The sequence below is a fragment of the Lynx rufus genome, unplaced genomic scaffold (assembly GCF_022079265.1).
Source record: "Lynx rufus isolate CCGP_SWC_20201006 ecotype Redwood Valley unplaced genomic scaffold, mLynRuf1.p SCAF_13, whole genome shotgun sequence".
NCBI classification, from domain to species: Eukaryota; Metazoa; Chordata; class Mammalia; order Carnivora; family Felidae; genus Lynx; species Lynx rufus.
The window spans coordinates 53,919,437-53,940,204 of NW_025814827.1; the positions used below are offsets into that span (position 1 = coordinate 53,919,437).

General features: G+C 34.8%; 1 protein-coding gene across 1 annotated transcript in view; it reads left to right on the plus strand.

Moving 5' to 3' along the window:
* Nucleotides 1-20,768, plus strand: part of AKAP6 (A-kinase anchoring protein 6) — a 366,558-nt gene that overhangs the window by 303,623 nt on the left and 42,167 nt on the right. The window contains exon 11 of the mRNA XM_047074636.1: nucleotides 8,643-8,858. Coding sequence (XP_046930592.1) covers nucleotides 8,643-8,858 — 216 coding nt within the window. The remainder of the gene's footprint in view (nucleotides 1-8,642; nucleotides 8,859-20,768) is intronic.

Consider the following 20,768-nt stretch of genomic DNA (forward strand, 5'->3'; position numbering starts at 1 on the left):
GAGACTGTCTTTACTCCATTGGATATTCTTTCCTGCTTTGTCAAAGATTAGTTGGCCAAAAAATACTACATTTTTTTAATCCATTAACCACTGATATATATATATTATATATATATATACATATATATATAATATATATATATATGAGTTGTTTATGCTTTTTGGCTATTATGAATAACATTGTTATGAATATTAGTCTGAAGGTTTTTGTGTATTCTTTTGGGTATTTATCTATGACAGAAATTGCTGGATCATGTAGTAATTCTGTGTTTAACTTTTTGAGGAAATGTCATACTATTTTTTTTTTTTTGAGAAAGAGATAGAGAAAGAGAGGTGGGAGAGGGGTAGTGAGAGAGGGAGAGAGAAAATCTTAAGCAGGCTCCACACCCAGCATGGAGCCCTAAACAGAGCTCTGTCTCATAATTGTGAGATCATGACCTGAGCTGAAATTAAGAGTCAGATGCTTAACCAACTTAGCCACTCAGTTGCTCCATGTCATACTATTTTCCAAAATGAATGCACTACTTTGCAATCTCACCAACTGTGTATGAGAATTCCAATTTCCCTATATCTTTGCCAATGTTGTTATTTTCGTCTTTTTTATTTTAGCTATCATAGTGTGGGTGAAGTAGTATCTAATTGTGGTTTAGATTTGCATTTCCCTGTTGGCTAATGATATTGAACACTTTTTCATATGTTTATTGGTCATTTGTATGTTGTCTTTGAATAAATGTCTATTGAATACTTTGCCCATTTTAAAAATGGAGTTACTTATCTTTATATGGTTGAGTTTTAAGGGTTCTTTATATATTCTGGGTACAAGTCCTTTATAAGATATAGGATTTTCAGATATTTTCTCCCATTCTGTGGGTTCTTTCATTTTTTTTTTTTTAATTTTTTTTTTCAACGTTTATTTATTTTTGGGACAGAGAGAGACAGAGCATGAACGGGGGAGGGGCAGAGAGAGAGGGAGACACAGAATCGGAAACAGGCTCCAGGCTCTGAGCCATCAGCCCAGAGCCTGACGCGGGGCTCGAACTCACGGACCGCGAGATCGTGACCTGGCTGAAGTCGGACGCTTAACCGACTGCGCCACCCAGGCGCCCCAAGGGTTCTTTCATTTTTTATGGTGTCATTTGAAGAGCAGAAATTTTTAATTTTGATTAAGTTGTCCAAAAGTCCTTGTACTCTTGGTGGCATCTCTAAGAAATCACTGCCTAAGAAGTCAGAAGTCACTTCTACTTTAGGTGTCCTATTTAAAAAACCATTGCCTATCCCCAGGTAATGAATATTTACTCCTATGTTTTCTTTTCAGATGTTTTTAGTTGTAGCTCTTTTTTTAAATGTTTTAATGTTTTTATCATATTTTTGAGAGAAAGAGACAAGAGTGTGAGCAGGAGAGGGGCAGAGAGGGAGACACACAAAATCAGAAGGAGGCTCCAGGGTCTGAGCTGTCAACATAGAGCCTGATGTGAGGCTCCAACTCATGAGCCATGAGATCATGACCTGAGCTGAAGTCAGATACTTAACCAACTGAGCCACCCAGGCACCCCAATTTTAGTTTTAGTTCTTACATTTAGGGCTATGATTCATTTTGAGTTAATTTTGTATATGATGTGAGGTGGGGGAGTTCAATTCATTCTTTTGCATGTGGATATGCAATTATCCCAGCCCCTTTTATTGAAAATGCTTTTTCTGACTTAATTGTACCAAGATCTTTTTAATTCCACTTACTTTATTGGAAAGCATTCAATCATTAATCATTAATATCCTATACTTAATCATAAAATATGCCTTTTTATGGCCTAAATTGGCCATGTTACAAACATTATCTTGTCTAAATTATTGCAGCATCAGAACACTAAGTTATGTTGTTTCTATATCTAAATGTTTTATTTTGTGATGTTACCCCCTCAGAGAAGCTTTACTGACTATCCAGTTTAAAGTAACCCCCACCACTTTCCACCATTTCACCCTATTTTATTTTATATCTCATCATTATCTGATATTTTCTTGTAGGTTTATTTATGTTTTATTTCCAGCCTCTTACCACTACCCCCCAACACACACAAATTCAAATGTAAGTTCTATGAAAGCAGAACTCTTGTTGCTCACTGCTATATCACCATCCCTGAGAACAGTGCCTGGTACATAAGAGGCACTCAATAAGCACATTTGGATTGTTGGATGGATGGATGGATGCATGGATAATTGAATTATGATTATCATCATTGTCCACTTGAACTTCCATCCTGTTTTAAAATGTTACCAAAATTGTAGTTTCTTGACCTTTCTTATGTGACTCTTCCAACTGTAATGCCTGACCTCTCTTCCCTCCACCTTTTTGATCTTCAGCAACTTTAACATAGTACTAGGTCCATGAACATTAATCTATATACTCCTGCTAGTAATGATCTTTTCATCCCCCAAGTCAACGTTTACTTTGAGGAGGGAGAGTCTTTTCTTTACAGCCAAATAACAAGCACCTAAAAACAGGTACCACATCTTATTATATTCCCCTTACTTACTAATTCCAACCTATAATGAAAAGTATGGTGTTTAGCACATAGATGATACTCAATAAATGTTTATTGCTGTAAGAAATACCATTCATATTATCTTTGGCATCCTTGCCCCAAAATAATAATCCAGAACCAACCAGTAAAAAGCATCTTTTGAAGGCTCATAGAGGTACCAGTATTGCCTCTCATTTTCCCCACATAATGTATGTTCTTGTTAGACAATGGCTGTAGCATTAACATTATCTGTATCTGATGCTTTGTACCTTCTGAACAATCATCATGGTTTTGTTTTATTATATACACTTTCTGAGAGAAGCATCTTTAGCACAATGACACACGTACTGGAGTCATTAATTACTAAATAATTTCTTTGATAAAATTGATTAAAAGGAGAAAAATCCCCAAATATAGTATTCAAACAACCTAACATATCATCATGCTTAATAATTATACTGAAAATTCCAAAGATCATCAAGCACGTACTAATAAGATAAAGATATCTCTGGTCAAAAAGACTTATTCATTGATTGATTGATTCTTTTTCTGGCAGTAATTCAGTAACAATTAAAAAAAGAACTGAGCACCATTGGTGTGGTCTCTAGGCTCTTGGCTAACAATGTGACTCCAGAAACAGAATTGTAACTTCTATTTTATACTTCTAAAAAAAAATCTGCTCAATTGAATTAATTCTCTTATCTATAAAACTAAGTTCCTCTGTTTCCATAGGCCAGTGTTTTCAAACTTCAGCATGCATTGTAATCACATATAGTGTTTGTTAAACCATAGCTCACTGATGCCTGTCCCAGAGTTGCAGATTCAGAACAGGTGGAGTGGCCCTAGAGCACTGGCATTTCCAAGTTTCCAGGTGATGCTAGTGCTACTTGGCCTGGAGAAGTCTCTGAGAAGATTTGCTCTACAAATCTGGTCACAGGTAGCAGACTAAGAGAAGACAGTTTCCCACCTTATGAAATTAAAATGGTAAAATACAGAAAGTGCAAAAAGGAAAGACAACGTGAAAAAGTGTGGGGGACCCTTGCAACAAAGAGTTGGAGCTATTTACTTGTGACTCTTTAAGCCAGAAGAACTTGCATGTCTTTTTCACTTTTTTCCTCTCTCTGTTATTTCCTCACTCCAACTAGATTGAAGGCAAGTATGTATCATATATGCAGGTTAAAACTTCTTTATTGTGCTTACTACAGAGAGGGCCTACTCAATAGATATTGTTAAAAACTTGATCAATCTAGAAAATAAAGTTATGTTTGCTCTTATAAATGGAATTGCTTCATAAATAGTTTTTAGTTGACAGATCATCTAATGTCCTATCACTTTGTTAATATTGACCTATTTAATGATGTTACATTAACCTGCTGAATAAAATTATGTAAGAGATATAGACACAAACTGCTTTGGAGTTTCTTAAACAGATTTTTTTTCTGCTTAGTTTTGGTATTTTAAAATTTTTATTTTCCTCTTCATCTCTCTTTTCTCTATTTAGTTCTTATGTTTTACTTATTGTGTGGTTTGGTTTTTGGTCTAATTGTAGTTCTTTTCTTGTAAGCTTATTTATATCCTTCTGTGATAGTAGATGACACTATTATTTAAGGTCAAGAATATGGGTATACAAGTAGGTATAATTTTGTACAATATATGTATGTATATGTGTGTATATATGCGTATGTTTAATATATAATGAAAAACGAAGTATCAGTATTGGAAGTCTTACCTTTAATCGTGTTAAACTGAAGCCAATGTCAAAAAGGATGTTACATCACATTTGGCTAATAATAGAGTGGCTTAAACAGTCAAAAAGGCTGACAGAATGTCAGGAGGGGAGAAAGAAAACCCTCATTAAAAAAATAAATAAACAGGGGCACCTGGTTGGCTCAGTTGGCTAAGTGTCCAACTTCTGCTCAAGTCTTGATCATGTGGTTCACCAGTTCAAGTCCTGCTTTGGGCTCTGTGCTGACAGCTCAGAGCCTGGATCCTGCTTCAGATCCTGTGTCTCCCTCTCAATCTGCCCCTCCCCTGCTCATACTCTGTCTCCTCTCTCTCAAAAATAAATAAAAATGTTAAAAATAAACAAACAAACAACTAAATAAATAAAAGACCCCCCCCAAGATAGACCAAAAACATCCTTTGCATCACCATTGATTAATTGAAAACCAGACCGTTTATACGTGTGATAGAAAAACCTTCAGCCTGTTGGCAACTCTATTGTAACACGCCGAAAAAGATGTGTTTAGAAGGTTGGATATCCGATTATTGTAAAGGAAAACAATGACTTAGAAATTTTGATTTTTACTTTTCTACACTTCTTATAGCAAGTCTGCCTTTTTAATAACATGAGGAAATTGAATAGAAATGTAAAATAAAGAAAATAAGAGATTAGAAATTTAAAAGTAGCACACCAAACTATATTCCACCAATTGGATTCTGAAGTGATGTAAGACAATGACCTCCATACTGAGAGGTAGTCTTCTAAGAAGACATTGCCTAACAATGACCAAATAATAGGACAACTAATACAAAAGCATTTGGAATCTCTTTTTTAGACATACTGATAATTAGTGGGTTTTTTTTTCTTTCTTTTTAAATTTCCTTTACTCGGGGCACCTGGGTGGCTCAGTCAGTTAAGCGACCGACTTCAGCTCAGGTCATGATCTTGCCGTTTCTGAGTTCAAGCCCCATATCGGGCTCTCTGCTGACAGCTCAGAGCCTGGAGCTGGTTTAGATTCTGTGCCTCCCTCTCTCTCTCTCTCTCTCTGCCCTTTCCTCACTCATGCTTTGTCTTTCTCTCTCAAAAGTAAATAAACATCAAAAAAATTAAAAAAAAATAAATTTCCTTTACTCTTCTTGTCTTTATATTTTTCTGTGAAGGCAATATGACTATGCTTGAGAATCAAGCATATCTCATCAGATATCAAGGAAAATGCTTCAGAATTGGCAATAATGAAAAACATTACAAATTTTTCTGTTAATTACTTCCTGTCCAGTTGCTTCACTGTCTCTTCTCCCTAACACACTAGGTGCTCCCGCTGCCCCAGGCTACTTGCTTCCTGAACCTTCTATCTTTATAACCACAACCATTCAGCTTGGACCATCTGGTTCCCATTGTTTCCCTGGAGATTTCACCAACTCCTCCAAAAGCAACTTGCACAAACATTCTGTTAACAGGTCTCTCTCTACATTACTCTTGGCACCATGCTTATTTGTGGATAGTCCACCTTCAGTAGACTTCAGCTCCTTGAGAGAAGGAGCAGGAACTTGCTCCTGTTTGAAGCCTCCATGCATAAACCGCTGCCTAGCAGACAGAAGGTACAATGCACATTTGAGGAAGTCTCAGAGGCAGGGATGAGTTTATCTTATTTCAGTGCCTTACTTAGGTTATTTAGTTTGGATTTGTGTTTAAAAGTACTTTTCTCTGAAAATGTAAGCCAGGAGTAGTTACAATACTTACTTGTTCCTGTGTAGTTACATTTAACATTTTTCTGTGCATAGTTTATCATGGAAATAACGTAAACTACTGATTCTAAGAAACATCACCAGAAAATGCACTGGTTTCGTTGAGTATGTGTTTGTGATTATAAATAAATATGTATATTTTAATGGTTGTCATGGAAACTCATTTATGTAGAAGAATGTTATTTTATCAGTTATATCTCCTAGATATAAAAAAACTATCAAAAATTATGTTGGCATTTAAAATTCTCAATTTTTGCCTCCTTTTTAAAGTCGTGTTATTTCCCACTGTACATATAGGATAAATTATTAATCCAGAATGTAGACTAAATTCTTTAGATATTTAAAGTAAGAGAAAAAAAAACTGTGGAATTGTGACGATCCCAAAATTAGGTAGTGAATGTCAACATTCAATAAAATCCTATACTGAACATCAAAAACAGCTTTCACAGTTTTTTACCTGGACTGACTCACATTAAGATGTGGGTTGGGGTTCATCTGGATACTTAAATACTGGGTGTATTCTAGATACTCATAAAAAGATTATGGCCAGTGACGTTTATGAAAATTTCCCCTAGTGATCTCACATGCCCTGTTTCAGAACTTCAAAAATGCCTTTAAGGTGCATGAAGCTTATTTGGGCTACTTTGTAAATGTTACCAATGTGGCTGTGCTAGCTACACACATACGTTTAGTGCTGTCCATGGCAAATTTTCATTTGGCTAAGAGACATGGGGACTTTTTGCTAGCTAGATGAATGCAGTTACTGGTCTAGTCAACTTCAAACAGAGTTTTGCAAGATCCAATTTTATGGTATGGAAATATCACTCTTGATTTTTCTAGCCCTTTATTGTTAACAAATGTATAACAAAACAAAACAAAGAAATCCTCAATATTCATATTCATAGGACTCATTTCAATGAATTTCAGTTGGCTATATTATTATCTTGAAGTGTTAATATTGGATCAAAATTTGGCAGGTATTAATTGGACTTGACAGTTTGACTTGCTCAACAGTTCTAGAGCAAGAGAGCAAATTGTGTGTGTGTGTGTGTGTGTGTGTGTGTGTGTGCGCGTGCGTGTGTGTGAAAGAGAGAGAGAGGGAGAGAGAGAGAGAATGTATTTAAGAGGGGGCAGTTAGCAGGATGGGAGGAGATCGAAACAATGCTTTTTGCTTTGATAGGCCCTCAAGTTTTATCTTTGAATGTCTAGGGGTTTCTCCTCATTCAGCCTTGAATAAATGAATAGCATCAGTAAAGAAATTTGTCAGACCTGGTGGTTATATTAGGAGTTATGTTGGAAAATAATAATGAATGCTAGGAAAATAAATAAGGGTAAGTTCAGGAAACATAACTAAAAATGCTGCACTGGTATAAATTGAATAATAAAATTCCTAGTCATATTTTGCCATAAATAGAGGTTTGGGAATTTGTCATTCACCTTATTTAAAATTCAGAAATATTAAAGGTACAGTGTTCTTTCATTACAGAAATAATAGAATTTCAGCTATTACTGAGCTAGGGTCATTTAAATGGCTACTGCATGTATTATATCAGTAAGTGGAACATCTGTATGAAATGTCCACCTGCTGATCTACTGCCACTCTGTGCACATTTCAATGAACCGCATTTAATCATTTTAAGACTTCTACTAATGAAGCCTTATCTAGATTAACATTTTAAGCACAAATACTTTTAGGCATTAAAACTCTCACACTAAATGAAATTGCATTGTCTTGTTTACCCTTGTTGATTAATAAGCAATCTGTTAACTGTTAGAACAGTCCAATTGTAGCAGTAGAAGGAGATTAGTAATTCAGTGATGTTTGTGGATACAATCATCATTTCTCCTGAAGGCTTTGAATTAGAATATCACTTACACACTATCCGTAGGCAAAGAAAAGATATAATATTTTTAGACATGTGTACCCACTATTTTGCTTGAATCGTTCAGCTTAGGGTCACTGCAGCAATACAAATGCTTCTGGGGGCAAAATGCTATTTTGATGCATGCATATCCTTCTTAAATTGTGTGAATGTCTATTAAAAGAAACAGCAACCAACAAATAGTGCAGTAATAATCCAGTATCCTAATTTCTGTTCTCAGAACATTATTGCTTTGTTAATCAAGCTTCGGAAGAGAAATGTTGCTTATCCATTTTTCCCCAATAATAGATGTTAGGTATGAAACTTCTCTGCAATCTTATTTAACTTATTCCCAGCCAGTAGAAAACTAAACTTTTGGCCTCAAAAAATCTAGGAGTAAGTTTGGAAAATTTCCATTTCCTTTTGGAGCACTTCTCTATCTTTTGTGTTTCCTGTCACCTGGAATTAAAGCAGGTCAATCTGTTTGGCATTCATATGACCTAAATTTCATTAAGTTGTAAATTGTTAATCACCTAGATGTCCAGGTGGAACCCAGCGTTTTAGATGGAGAAATCATTGAAAAAAAGGGAAGAAGAGTGGGATGCAGCTAAATTCTTTGGCATTACTTGGGTATCAATAGATGGTCTCCAATCTGAAGGCAACTCCAGAGCCATTCTTGTCTTATTCATAGCCAAGCATATCACTATAATTTGAAATAATGGTGGAAGTAGGTGTTTCAATTTGGGGGGATTATGCTTTATAAACACCCACGGATCAAGCCCTTTCTGTGTTGCAGTCCCTCTGTGGTGAAATCAAACAGCGACGACGTGGAGTGGCCTCCATCCTGCGATTGTGCCAGCATCTTCTGGATGACCGGGACACTTGCAATCTGAATGCAGACCACCAGCCCATGCAACTGATCATTGTAAATCTTGAAAGAAGATGGGAAGCCATTGTCATGCAAGCTGTTCAGTGGCAAACACGGCTACAAAAGAAGATGGGAAAGGAGTCTGTGAGTGATATTTTTTTTGTTAAGCATAATGGTCTCTTATTTTTCTCGGAAAAAAATTATTTCAGAACTTGGAAAATGTATTCATCTTACAAGTGGTTTTGTGAAAGAAAGGGATAGATCTCTCCAACCACTAGATGAAATTCCATTTGTCATAGCACAGAGATTTATTTGCCTACCAATAAGAAGTGTTTCAGTGTATCTCATTGTCTTGAAAAAAATCACAGGAAGAGTTGGCTTAATCTTGCCAAACTAAGCCATTAATTCCTTCAGTCATTCCTTCACCAGTGATATTCTTTAATCATAAAATACCCCATGAAGATTTTGTTAGAAGGCGGCTTTCTACTCTGAAAGCACATGTAGCAATGTGTATGCTCTATGAGGCATTGCTCTATGAGGCAATGACATAAAGTATACTGCTTACCTTTTCATTACATGATGACTTAACACTGTTTGTACAACAAACTCCATTTCTTTTGCTTAGAGCTTCTTTTGATAGATATGCATTGCTGAGAGCTAGAAAGTTTCCTCTGTGAATTCTAATGCAGTGTTCAAGGTAGGGGTAGGGTCCCTTTTAAGAATTTTCCAAGTTGATTATAAGTTCAAACCATTGATACATGAAGGAAATATATGTGACTAAGGTTGTTTAATAATAGTAGAGAATAAGTTCTTGTCCAGAAAACCTTCATATTCTTAATAGAAAAGATTTATTGATAAAAAGATTGCATTCCCCAAATGCCTTTGAAGTCACTGACCATTAGTTGAATACCTAATTTTCATGTTTGACTTACATAAATGAAACACATACATACATACATGGAATGGAAAGTTATTGTTATATGTTTATATTATCAGTTCTATGGGTTTGGAAAGTCCAAGATTCAAAATTGAAAAATCAAATGTAATAATCCTGCCACTGAAAAAAGTCTTCTCCTGTGAATTCTAATTTTAACAAATTCTTAATATTTGCTGTCTGATGTGTTTGGCATTGGGGACTGGGAACAGAAGGGACAATGAATCAGTAAGCCTTCTCACTTTTTCTGCATCTGCAGCTATGTTGAGTCTAGGGGGTGATTGTATCATCAACAGTTCAATTTAATTGTTTTGAGCTGAAGATGTTAAATTTCTTAAGACTTCCAAGTTATTACCAGTAATCAGAGTCTATATAATTGGATGTCTTTCTTGGAAAAGACCTATGAAGCTATTTAGCTAGTGTGTTTTTTCTTTCTTTCTTTCTTTCTTTCTTTCTTTCTTTCTTTCTTTCTTTCAGTGTTTGGAAGGGCAAAAGAGGTTATTTTTTATTCTATAGTTTTGAAGCCTCTAAGCATAGTAGTGACCATAATAAAACTTACACAAAAACCATCTGCACCTGGAGAAGCTCTGACATTTTGGAAGCATTCAAGCTGCTTTGGAGGAGACAAAAATGGCTTTCTTTGGGGATTTACTTGAAATCATATGATCAGGCTTGCAGGACTAGATCTCTGTGGACTAGATGTAGACATTTTTATCCTGCTTCTGTGGTAGAAGTAAGCTTTCATTTTAAAACCCCGGCTACTTCTTAGAGGCTCAAGCTAACACATAGAGGTAGATATAAATTGCAGATAGAGAAAAGTCTCCCCTTTTCTTTAGGTTGTCTACTGAGTGTGTAGGCTTTTGGAATGATGGAGGTAGCAAATAAGGTCTGTGCTAAACAAGGTTGAAAATCACTGTCAAGAAAAGGATAGAACAGAGTAAGACTAATGGCAACAATTCAGTCAGCAGAGGGTACCTGATTAAGTTGGAGATATTTCTTGCTTCTGATCTCTGTTGTTTAGTAGAGTCCATATTGCTTTGATGGGCAAGCAGCCATTGACCATTGTGGGAGGCTACCTATGCAGAAAATCAGAAGTCTCTAAGTGGTCTGTTTGCTTGTTTATCATATGCCTCACCCTCATGCCATCCCCTTGGTCCTTCATGCACAGGGACTTTCAGTGCCTGTTTGCAAGGCCTGGGACGTACTTGCACATGGTAGATGTTTGACAGATACTTGCTAAATGAATGAGTACATGCTTTTATTTAATAAATTTTCTTTTATTCTGACATTTGGTTTAAAACTATATCTACATTCATGATCAGGGTTCATATTCCCCCAAAATGGCTTTGAGTATTATTACATTTCTATAAGACTATTCACCTTCATGAGACCACCAAGAAGATGCCTTTTGACCTGTGTGATGGTGATAATGTTTCCAATGATAGTGACAATGTTTCCAAGTTCTAAAACATGATGTGAAGTACCTGGTGGTATACTCTTTTCTTCAGAAGTTATTTCTGAAGGAAATTCTGTGTGAGCTATTGGATAAAAATGTGGACTAGGTCAATTTGATACCACGCATTAGTAAAAGAAAGTATAAGAACCGCATGATCCTCTCGATAGATATAGAAAAAGCATTTGACAAAATACACAGCATCCTTTCTTGATAAAAACTCTCAAGAAATTAGGGATAGAAGGATCATACCTCAAGATCATAAAGGCCATATATGAAAGACCCACCACTAACATCATCCTCAATGGAAAAAAACTGAGAACTTTCCCCCTAAGGTCAGGAACTCAAGAAGGATGTCCACTCTCACCACTGTTATTCAATATAGTGTTGGAAGTACTAGCTTCAGCAATCAGACAACAAAAAGAAATAAAAGGCATCCAAATTGGCAAGGAGTGAGTCACACTTTCACTCTTTGCAGACAACATGATCCTCTATGTGGAAAACCCAAAAGACTCCACACAAAAACCGCTAGAACTGATCCATGAATATGCTAGAGTCACAGGGTATAAAATTAATGCATAGAAATCGGTTGCATTTCTATACACCAATAATGAAGCAGCAGAGAGAGAAATCAAGGAATCAATCCAATTTACATTTGCACTAAAAACCATAAAATACCTAGGAAATAAACCTAACAAAAGAGGTGAAAAATCTATACACTGAAAACTATAGAAAGCTTATGAAAGAAATTGAAGAAGACACAAAAAATGGAAAAAAATTCTAATCCATGCTCATGGATTAGAAGATCAAGCATTGTTAAAATGTCAAAACTACACAAAGCAATCTACATATTCAATGCAATACCTATCAAAATAACACCAGCTTTTTCACAGAGCTAGAACAAATAATACTAAAATTTATATGGAACCAGAAAAGACCCTGAATAGCCAAAGCAATCATGAAAAAGAAAACCAAAGCTGGAAGTATCACAATTCTAGACTTCAATCTATATTACAAAGCTGTAATCATCAATATAGTATAGTACTGGCACAAGAACAGACACTCAGATCAATGGAACAGAATAGAGAATCCCAGAAATGGACCCACAAACATATGGCCAACTAATCTTGGACAAAGCAAGAAAGAATATCCAGTGGAGTAAAGACAGTCTCTTTAGCAAATGGTTTTGGCAAAACTGGATGGCAACATGCAGAAGAATGACCAGGACTACTGTCTTACAATGTGCACAAAAATAAACTCAAAATGGATGAAAGACCTAAGTGTATTACAGGAAGCCATCAAAATCCTAAAGGAGAAAACAGGCAACATCCTCTTTGACCTCGACCACAGCAACTTCTTACTTGACATGTCTCCAGAGGCAAGGGAAACAAAAGCAAAAATGAACTATTGAGACCTCATCAAGATAAAACGCCTCTGCATAGTGATGGAAACAATCAGTAATACTAAAAGGCAACCAATGGAATGGGAGAAGATATTTGCAAATGACATATCAGATAAAGGGTTAGTCTCCAAAATCTATAAAGAACTTATCAAATTCAACACCCAAAAAACAAATAATCCAGTGAAGAAATGGGCCAAAGATATGAATAGACACTTTTCCAAAGAAGACATCCAGATGGCTGACACATGAAAAAATGTTCAACATCACTCATCATCAGGGAAATACAAATCAAAACCTCAATGAGATACCACCTCATACCAGTCAGAATGGCTAACATTAACAACTCCAGCAATGACAGGTTTTGGCAAGGATGCAGAGAAAGAGCGTCTCTTTTGCATTGCTGGTGGGAATGCAAACTCGTGCAGCCACGCTGGAAAACAGTATGGAGGTTCCTCAAAAAATAAAAAATAGAACTTCCCTACAACCTAGCATTTGCCCTACTAGGTATTTATCCATAGGATACAAAAATGCTGATTCGAAGGGGCACATGCACCCCAATGTTTATAGCAGCACTATTGACAATAGCCAAAGAATGGAAAGAGCCCAAATGTCCATTGAGTGATGAATGGATAAGGAAGATGTGGTATATATATAAAATGACATATTACTCAATGAAAAAGAATTGAATCAAAAAGAATAAATCTTGCCATTTGCAACAATGTGGATGGAACTAGAGTGTATTATGCTAAGTGAAATAAATCAGTCAGTGAAAGACAAATACCATATGACTTCACTCATATGTGGACTTTAAGATACAAAACTGATGAACATAAAGGAAGGGAAGCAAAAATAATATAAAAACAAGGAGGGAGACAAACCATAAGAGACTCTCATATACAGAGAACAAACGGGTGTGGTGTTGGGCGGGGGGGGGGGTGATGAGCTAAATGGACAAGGGGCCTTAAGGAGGACACTTGTTGGGAAGAGCACTGGGTGTTATATACAAGTGATGAATCACTGAATTCTATTCCTGAAATCATTATTACACTATATGGTAACTAACTGGGATTTAAATTTTTTTTAAATGTGGACTAGGTTCTTATACTGCAAAATAGAAGCTCTGATTCAGTCACTGTGTTATAGGATTGTCTTCATTAGTCATTTTGGAAATAGCTTATATAAGAGATGTCACTTAATCCCATATGCAGTATTCCTTATGGTTCAATTGACATCTGTTTGTGTGATGATTCGATTACTATTGGTCTTCTCCATTGGTCTGAAGAAAGCAGCCACATAGCCAGTTTCTGTTCACCAATGCATTCCTAAAACTTCACAGGGTTTAATAGGTACTTCATAATATTTGTTAAATAAGTGAATTTTCTCTAAGAGATGCTCTATAGTAGTCAGTGTTAGAGATTAAGCAATAAATTAGATCCCTTCCCCTTCCTTAAAAAGCACAGTTCGAAAGATAATACAAATGTACAAATAACTATCATACTAGGTAATATTCATAGCTAATTACAGACAAAAATATGGAAAAATTTCCATAATATTCAGAAAAATTTAGGTAAGTGTATAAATGTCAAACTTCCCTATTACCCCTAACTAGGTAAATAATGAATATATTTATCTCTTTTTCAAAAGTTACAAGAAAGCAAGAGATCTTGTATAAAACCTCCAAAGCACCTTTCTCCCTTATCAAGTATCTTGACAAATCCCAAAAGTATCTTTTTCCCTTATCAAGATTTTGAAATTGCATAATTATTTTACATTACACTTGTTCTTCATACATTTAAACTCTTTACCCAGACTTACTTTTGTGTGTTTGTGTGTGTGTGTGTGTGTGTGTTAACTGTAATATTGATGTGTGTCCATACTTTTCAAGCTTTAATTCTAATTTTCATTTGAATTGTATCTTTTGGTTTTTTTCTTTCCTAGTCTCCTGCCTTCTTTCTTTGTGAGCCAAAGAAACTTGAGCTTTGTTCCTTTTATTCCTTTCATTGATTCAGGCCCATATCTTGACTGACAGTACTATACATTTATGTTACCTTAAGCCATCCCATCTTCCAAAATAGCATTCTGAATTTATTATGTGTTTATTATAGAGAACCAAGATTTTACCAGTTTAAATATCACTTTTTACAATAGATGAAAATTAAAATGTATAAGACAATCCATATTAACGACAATCATCCATACCAATAATCTATAAATTTATTCAGAACAGTGTTTCTTATCTTTTAATAAAGAGGCCATAACTCCTTGATGAAGGCTGTAGGCCTTCTTCCTCTTAAAGTACATAAGCAGATATCCACTTTCAGCCAAGATAAAGTATGAGATCACATTTATCCTTGTACCTGAAACAACTAAAAAACTGGGCAAAATCACATTAATTTTTTTTTTTTTTTTTACTTTTGAGAGAGAGAGAGAGAGAGAGAGAGTGAGCAAGTGGGGAGAGGCAGAGAGAGAGGAAGACACAGAATCTGAATTGGCTCCAGGCTCTGAGTTGTCAGCACAGAGACCAATGTTGGGCTTGAACCCACGAACCATGAGATCATGACCTGAGCTGAAGTCATCCACTTAGCTGTCTGAGCCACCCAGGTGCTCCCAAAATCACAAATTTTAACCTTGCATGTGAAATGAATGAAGTGATACTATGGTTACCCAATTTTCTGCCTAGAAATTCCAAGGCACAGCATATGGAGAGGAAGTCTATACAGATTCTGGCAGTCTCACTGAGTTGAAGAGACAGGTCCGGAAGTCTGAGGAGGCCAAGACAGCTAAATGTGCTATAGGACTATATCTATTTTGCTATTTGATATAGAGTAATAGAGACGAGAGAGCTGTGGAGAGAAGCTAACTTCCAAGAAGTTAGACAAAAATAATGTGCATATTAAGTACAGACATTGAAGATATCTGTCAAAAATCAAACTTTTACAGATAAAAACTATAATAACTGAGATGAAAACTACACTGAGTGGTATTAACAGCCAATTGAATATTGTAGAAGTGATTCATAAACCTGAAAATGTAACAATAGAAACTGTGTAAAATGAAACACAGAGAAAAATAAGACAAAATAGAAAACAATGCATGAGTGAGCTGTGAGATAACTTTAAGCAACACGATATATATGTAATTGGAATCCCTAAAAGAAAGGACATAAAGAGGGGCGCCTGGGTGGCGCAGTCGGTTAAGCGTCCGACTTCAGCCAGGTCACGATCTCGCGGTCCGTGAGTTCGAGCCCCGCGTCGGGCTCTGTGCTGACGGCTCAGAGCCTGGAGCCTGTTTCCGATTCTGTGTCTCCCTCTCTCTCTGCCCCTCCCCCGTTCATGCTCTGTCTCTCTCTGTCCCAAAAATAAATAAACGTTGAAAAAAAAAATTTAAAAAAAAAAAAAAGAAAGGACATAAAGAGAAACAATTTTTGAAGAAATAATGGCCAAAATTTTCCAAATTTGATGAAAAGTATAAACTGATACTTGTCAGTAGACTTTAGGCACAATAAACATGAAAAAACTACACAAGAGACATCATAACCAAATTGATTAAAACCAGTGATAAGGGAATATCTTCAAAGCATGCAGAGAAAACAGAGTTATTATTAAGAGTTATAGCAGACTTATTAAGAGTTATTATTATTAAGAGTTATAACAGAATTCTTTTTCAAAACAATGCAGATCAGGAGACAGTGGAGCAACATCTTTAAAGTATTGGGAAAAAATAACAACCAAGAATTCTACACACAGAGAAATATTCAAAGAGAAAGATAAAAACAGTTTTCAGACATCAAAAGAAGAAAAAAATTATCACCAGCAGAACTGCATTACAAGAAATGTTAAGAGAAATTCTGCAGACAAAAGAAAAATGCTATCAGTGGGAAACTTGAATCTGTACAGAGGAATGTTAAGTACTGGAAATGGCTACTATGTAGGTTAATATGAAACTATTTTTGTATTATTTAAATCTCTTGAATTGATAATAGGTTGTTTAAAACAAGATAGTAGCAATGTATTGCGGGATTTACAAAACATGTAGAAGTCAAACATATGACAACAATATCACAAAGACCAGGAAATGGAATTATACTGTTGAATGGTTCTTATACTACATGTGGTAGTATAATATCATTTAAAGATAGATTGTGAAAACATAAAATGTATACTATGACAAGAAACTGTATCTAATAGTCCAACAAGGGAAATGAAATCATTAACCATAAACACACACACACACACACACACACACACACACACACACAATGCAGGAAAAAAGGGAAAATGGGAATAAAGCACAGGTGTAACAAAGAGAAAGAAGCAAGGTGGAAGATTAAACCAATCATATCAGTAATTCTACTAAGTGTAAATGGACTAAAAACTTCAATTGAAAGGCAGTAATTGTCAGGTTGGATTAAAAAAACAAGATGGAGCTATATGTTGTCTATAATAAACCCACCTTAATTATAGACAAAATAGGTTAAGTATGGAAAAACATACATTAAACTAACACAACTGTTAATATGTAACATGATTTGATTTCAAAGCAAAAATATTATAAGATGTAAAGAGGAACACTTTTTTTTAATGATAAAGATGCCAATTAATTTAGAGGACACACCATTAGTAAATGTTGATGTTCTAATAACAGAACTTACATGAGTCAAAAACTGACACAAGTAGGCAGGGATACACAGTTTTGGAAAGAGATTCCAACACTTTTCCTCAATAATTGGCAGCATAAGCAGAGAGAAAATCAGTAAGAATATAAAAGCCATAAACACTCCATAAATGAACTTGATCTAACTGACATTTAAAACACCTCATCCCACAACAAAAAATATACTTTATTTTCAAGTGCACACAGAACATCTACCAAAAATGACTCTTTTCTGAACCACAGAATAAGTCTAAAATGTAAAAGGACTCATATTATACAAAGTATGCTCTCTTATTATAATGGAATTAATTTAGAAATAAATAATAGGCATATATTTATAAAATCCTCAAATATATGGAAACTAGATAGCAAATTTATATACAACTCATGGAACAAAGAAGAAATTAGAAAGGGAAATTATCAAGTGTTTTTGTACTGAATAGAAATAGAAAAAATTAAAATTTGTGCCACCAAAATTTGCTATTAAAATAATGATCTTAGCTTTCACCACATGCAACTAGAAAAATAAGGGCAAATTAAACACAAAGTAGGTAGAAGAAAGGGGGGGAGGAAATAAATATCAGAGCAGAAATCACTGTAATTGAAAACAGAAAAACAATAGAGAAAAAAAATCAATGAAATAAAAAAAGCTGTTTTATTGAAAAGATAAAAGCTTTATCAAGACTGATCAGGGAATATGGAGAAAAGACACAAATTATCAACATCAGGAATAATAGATAGACATCACTACATATTCTACTAATATTAAAAAATATGAAGGGAATATTATGAATAATTATGCCATTAAGTTCAACTATTTAGATAAAATAATGTAGAAACTTTATCAACTTAATAAAGGATGTATACAAATAATCTATTTTTTATTTTTTATTTATTAAAGTTTATTTATTTTTTTAGAGAGAGAGAGTGAGTGGGATAGGGACAGAGAGAGAATCCCAGGCAGGCTGTACATGGTCAGCATGGAGCCCGATGTGGGGCTTGAACCCATGAACCATGAGATCATGACCTGAACCAAAATCAAGAATTGGATGCTTAATGGACTAAACCCACCCAGTAACCCCTACAAATAATCTAAAGCTAGCATATTAAATGGTAAAAGACTGAATACTTTTCTCCTAGTATCAGTAGAAGGCAAGGATGTCCATTTTCACCATTTCTATTTAACATCGCACTGGAAGTTTTAGCCCATACAAGAAAGCAAGGAAAAAAGGAATTAAAGGCATGCCACTTGGAAGATAAGGGACCAAATTATCTTTACTCACATGCTTCATGATCATCTATGTAGAAAATGCTATAGATTTTCCAAAAAAAAAAGATCCTAGGGCTAGTAAAAGACTTTAACAAAGTTATAGTATACAAAACCAATATACAAACATTAATTGTATTTTTATGTGCTATCCATGAACAACCAGAATTTGAAATTAAAAAACAGTATAATTTATAATAACAGCAAACATACGAAATACTTAGGAATATATCTCACAAAATACATGAAGACCTATTCTCTGAAAATTACAAAATATTGGTGACAGAAATTAAATAACTAAATGAGTGATGAAGTATACTGTGCTCATGGATCATAAGGCACAATATTAAGATATCAATTCTCCCCAGATTTATCTGTAAGATCAATGTAATTCAAATGACATTTCAAGTAATGTATTTTGTAGAAATTTATAAGTTGATTCTAAAATTCACATGGAAATGCAAAGGCATTAGAATAGTCAAAACAATTTTGGAAAAGATGAATAAAGTTAAAGGACTTACACCTCCTGATTTCAAGACTTAAAATAAAGCTACAGTGTTTGGGAGAGTATGGCTTTAGTGTCAAGGCCAAGAAATAGATCAATAGAACAGGGTAGATATTTCAGAAATAGAGCTGCACAAAAATGGTCAATTGATTTTTGACAAAGATGCAAAGGCAATTCCAAGGGTAGTCCTTCACCAAATGATCCTGGAACAATTTAACATCTATATGCACAAATATGAAATTGAACTCCATATTGCATGCACCATCCTGAAAAATTGAAGTCAGGGAGCCTGGGTGACTCAGTCAGTTGAGCATCTGACTCTTGATTTTGGCTCAGGTCATGATCTCATGGTTTGTGAGTTTGAGCTCCGCACCAGGCTCTGCACTGACAGTGCAAGTCCTGTTTGGAATTCTCTCTCTCCTCTCTCTTTTCCCCTCCCCTACTCTCTCTCTCTCTCTCTCTCTCTCTCTCTGTCTCTCAAAATAAATAAATAAATAAACATTTTTTAAAAAAAGTTTAAAAATAGATGAAGTCAGAATGGATCATAGATCTAAATGTAAATGTAAAACAAAATAGAAAAAAATTATAGGGTAAAATCTTTGTGACCACTGGAGGAATTTTGAAGTGTACTGAGGAAGATTTTGGGGATGGTAAATATAGTCATGATCTTGATTGTAGTGATAGTTTTGTGGGTATATTTATATGTCAAAATGTATAAAATTGTACATTTTAAGTTATGCAGTTATTTTATGCCAATTATACCTCAATAAGACTATTTTAAAAACACATGGGGATATACAGAATTTTACATGTAGTTATAAATGGGTTGATAGATTGCCCTGAAGCCTGACAGTGAGTATCCTTGCTTTGGAGTAAGTAAATAAAATGAGCATCCCTTTTCTGAAGGACCAAAAAACAACAGCAACAAAAATAATAATAGCTAACATAATAACACTTACTAGGTGTTAGGCCCTTTTCTGTTACATGTTAATTCATCTAAGACTTTTAATAGTCATATGATATATGTACTATTATCCTCTCAATTTTGCATAAGAAAAGTGGAAGCAGAGTTTCAGCAACTTTTCCAAAGTGACCCAGCTAGTTTGTAACTGATCTGTCAAAGCCTAGACATCTTGGCTCCAGAGTCACTGTCCTGAATCAGCATCCTAAATTGTCTCTTTAAGATAAGGTCTTTTTTAATGATATGAATGTTGCATATGCATCCACTCTTGTTTTAATTAAGTAAATTAACAGGAGTTTTATAAATACGTATTAAGTCTATTGGATTTTGAAATTAGGTCATTCCATTTTCCAATACAATTTAGGAAATTATGGATCAAATTTCCTCATTATCACCAGTGATATGTGAAGAAGTTTTAATTGCCAAAAATTAACCATCTCTAACTCATTTATGAAAAGGAGTAATATTTTTTTTACAAGTATCAATGTATTATGAGGGTCCTATAACCTTTGGCAAATGAGATAAAAAGAACAAATGTCCCAAAGCTTCAGAAGGCATACATTGTTCCCATAAATACGTTTGAATAAAAAGTTACAGCTGCAATGTAGAATATGGTCTCCACTGGCCATATGTGGCTATCTAAATTTAAATTAATTAAAATTACATAAAATAAAAAGATTAGTTTCTTATTGGCACTAGCCATATTTGAAGTTCTTATAGTTATATGCAGTTATTGGTTACTGTACTGAATAGCACAGGGAATTTCCATCATTGTACAAAGTTCTATTGGACAGCACTAGTTTACAGTGCCAAGATTTGTAACAGTAGCTCTCAGAGTCTAGTGTACATATGAATTACCTGGGTATCTTGTTTATTTTT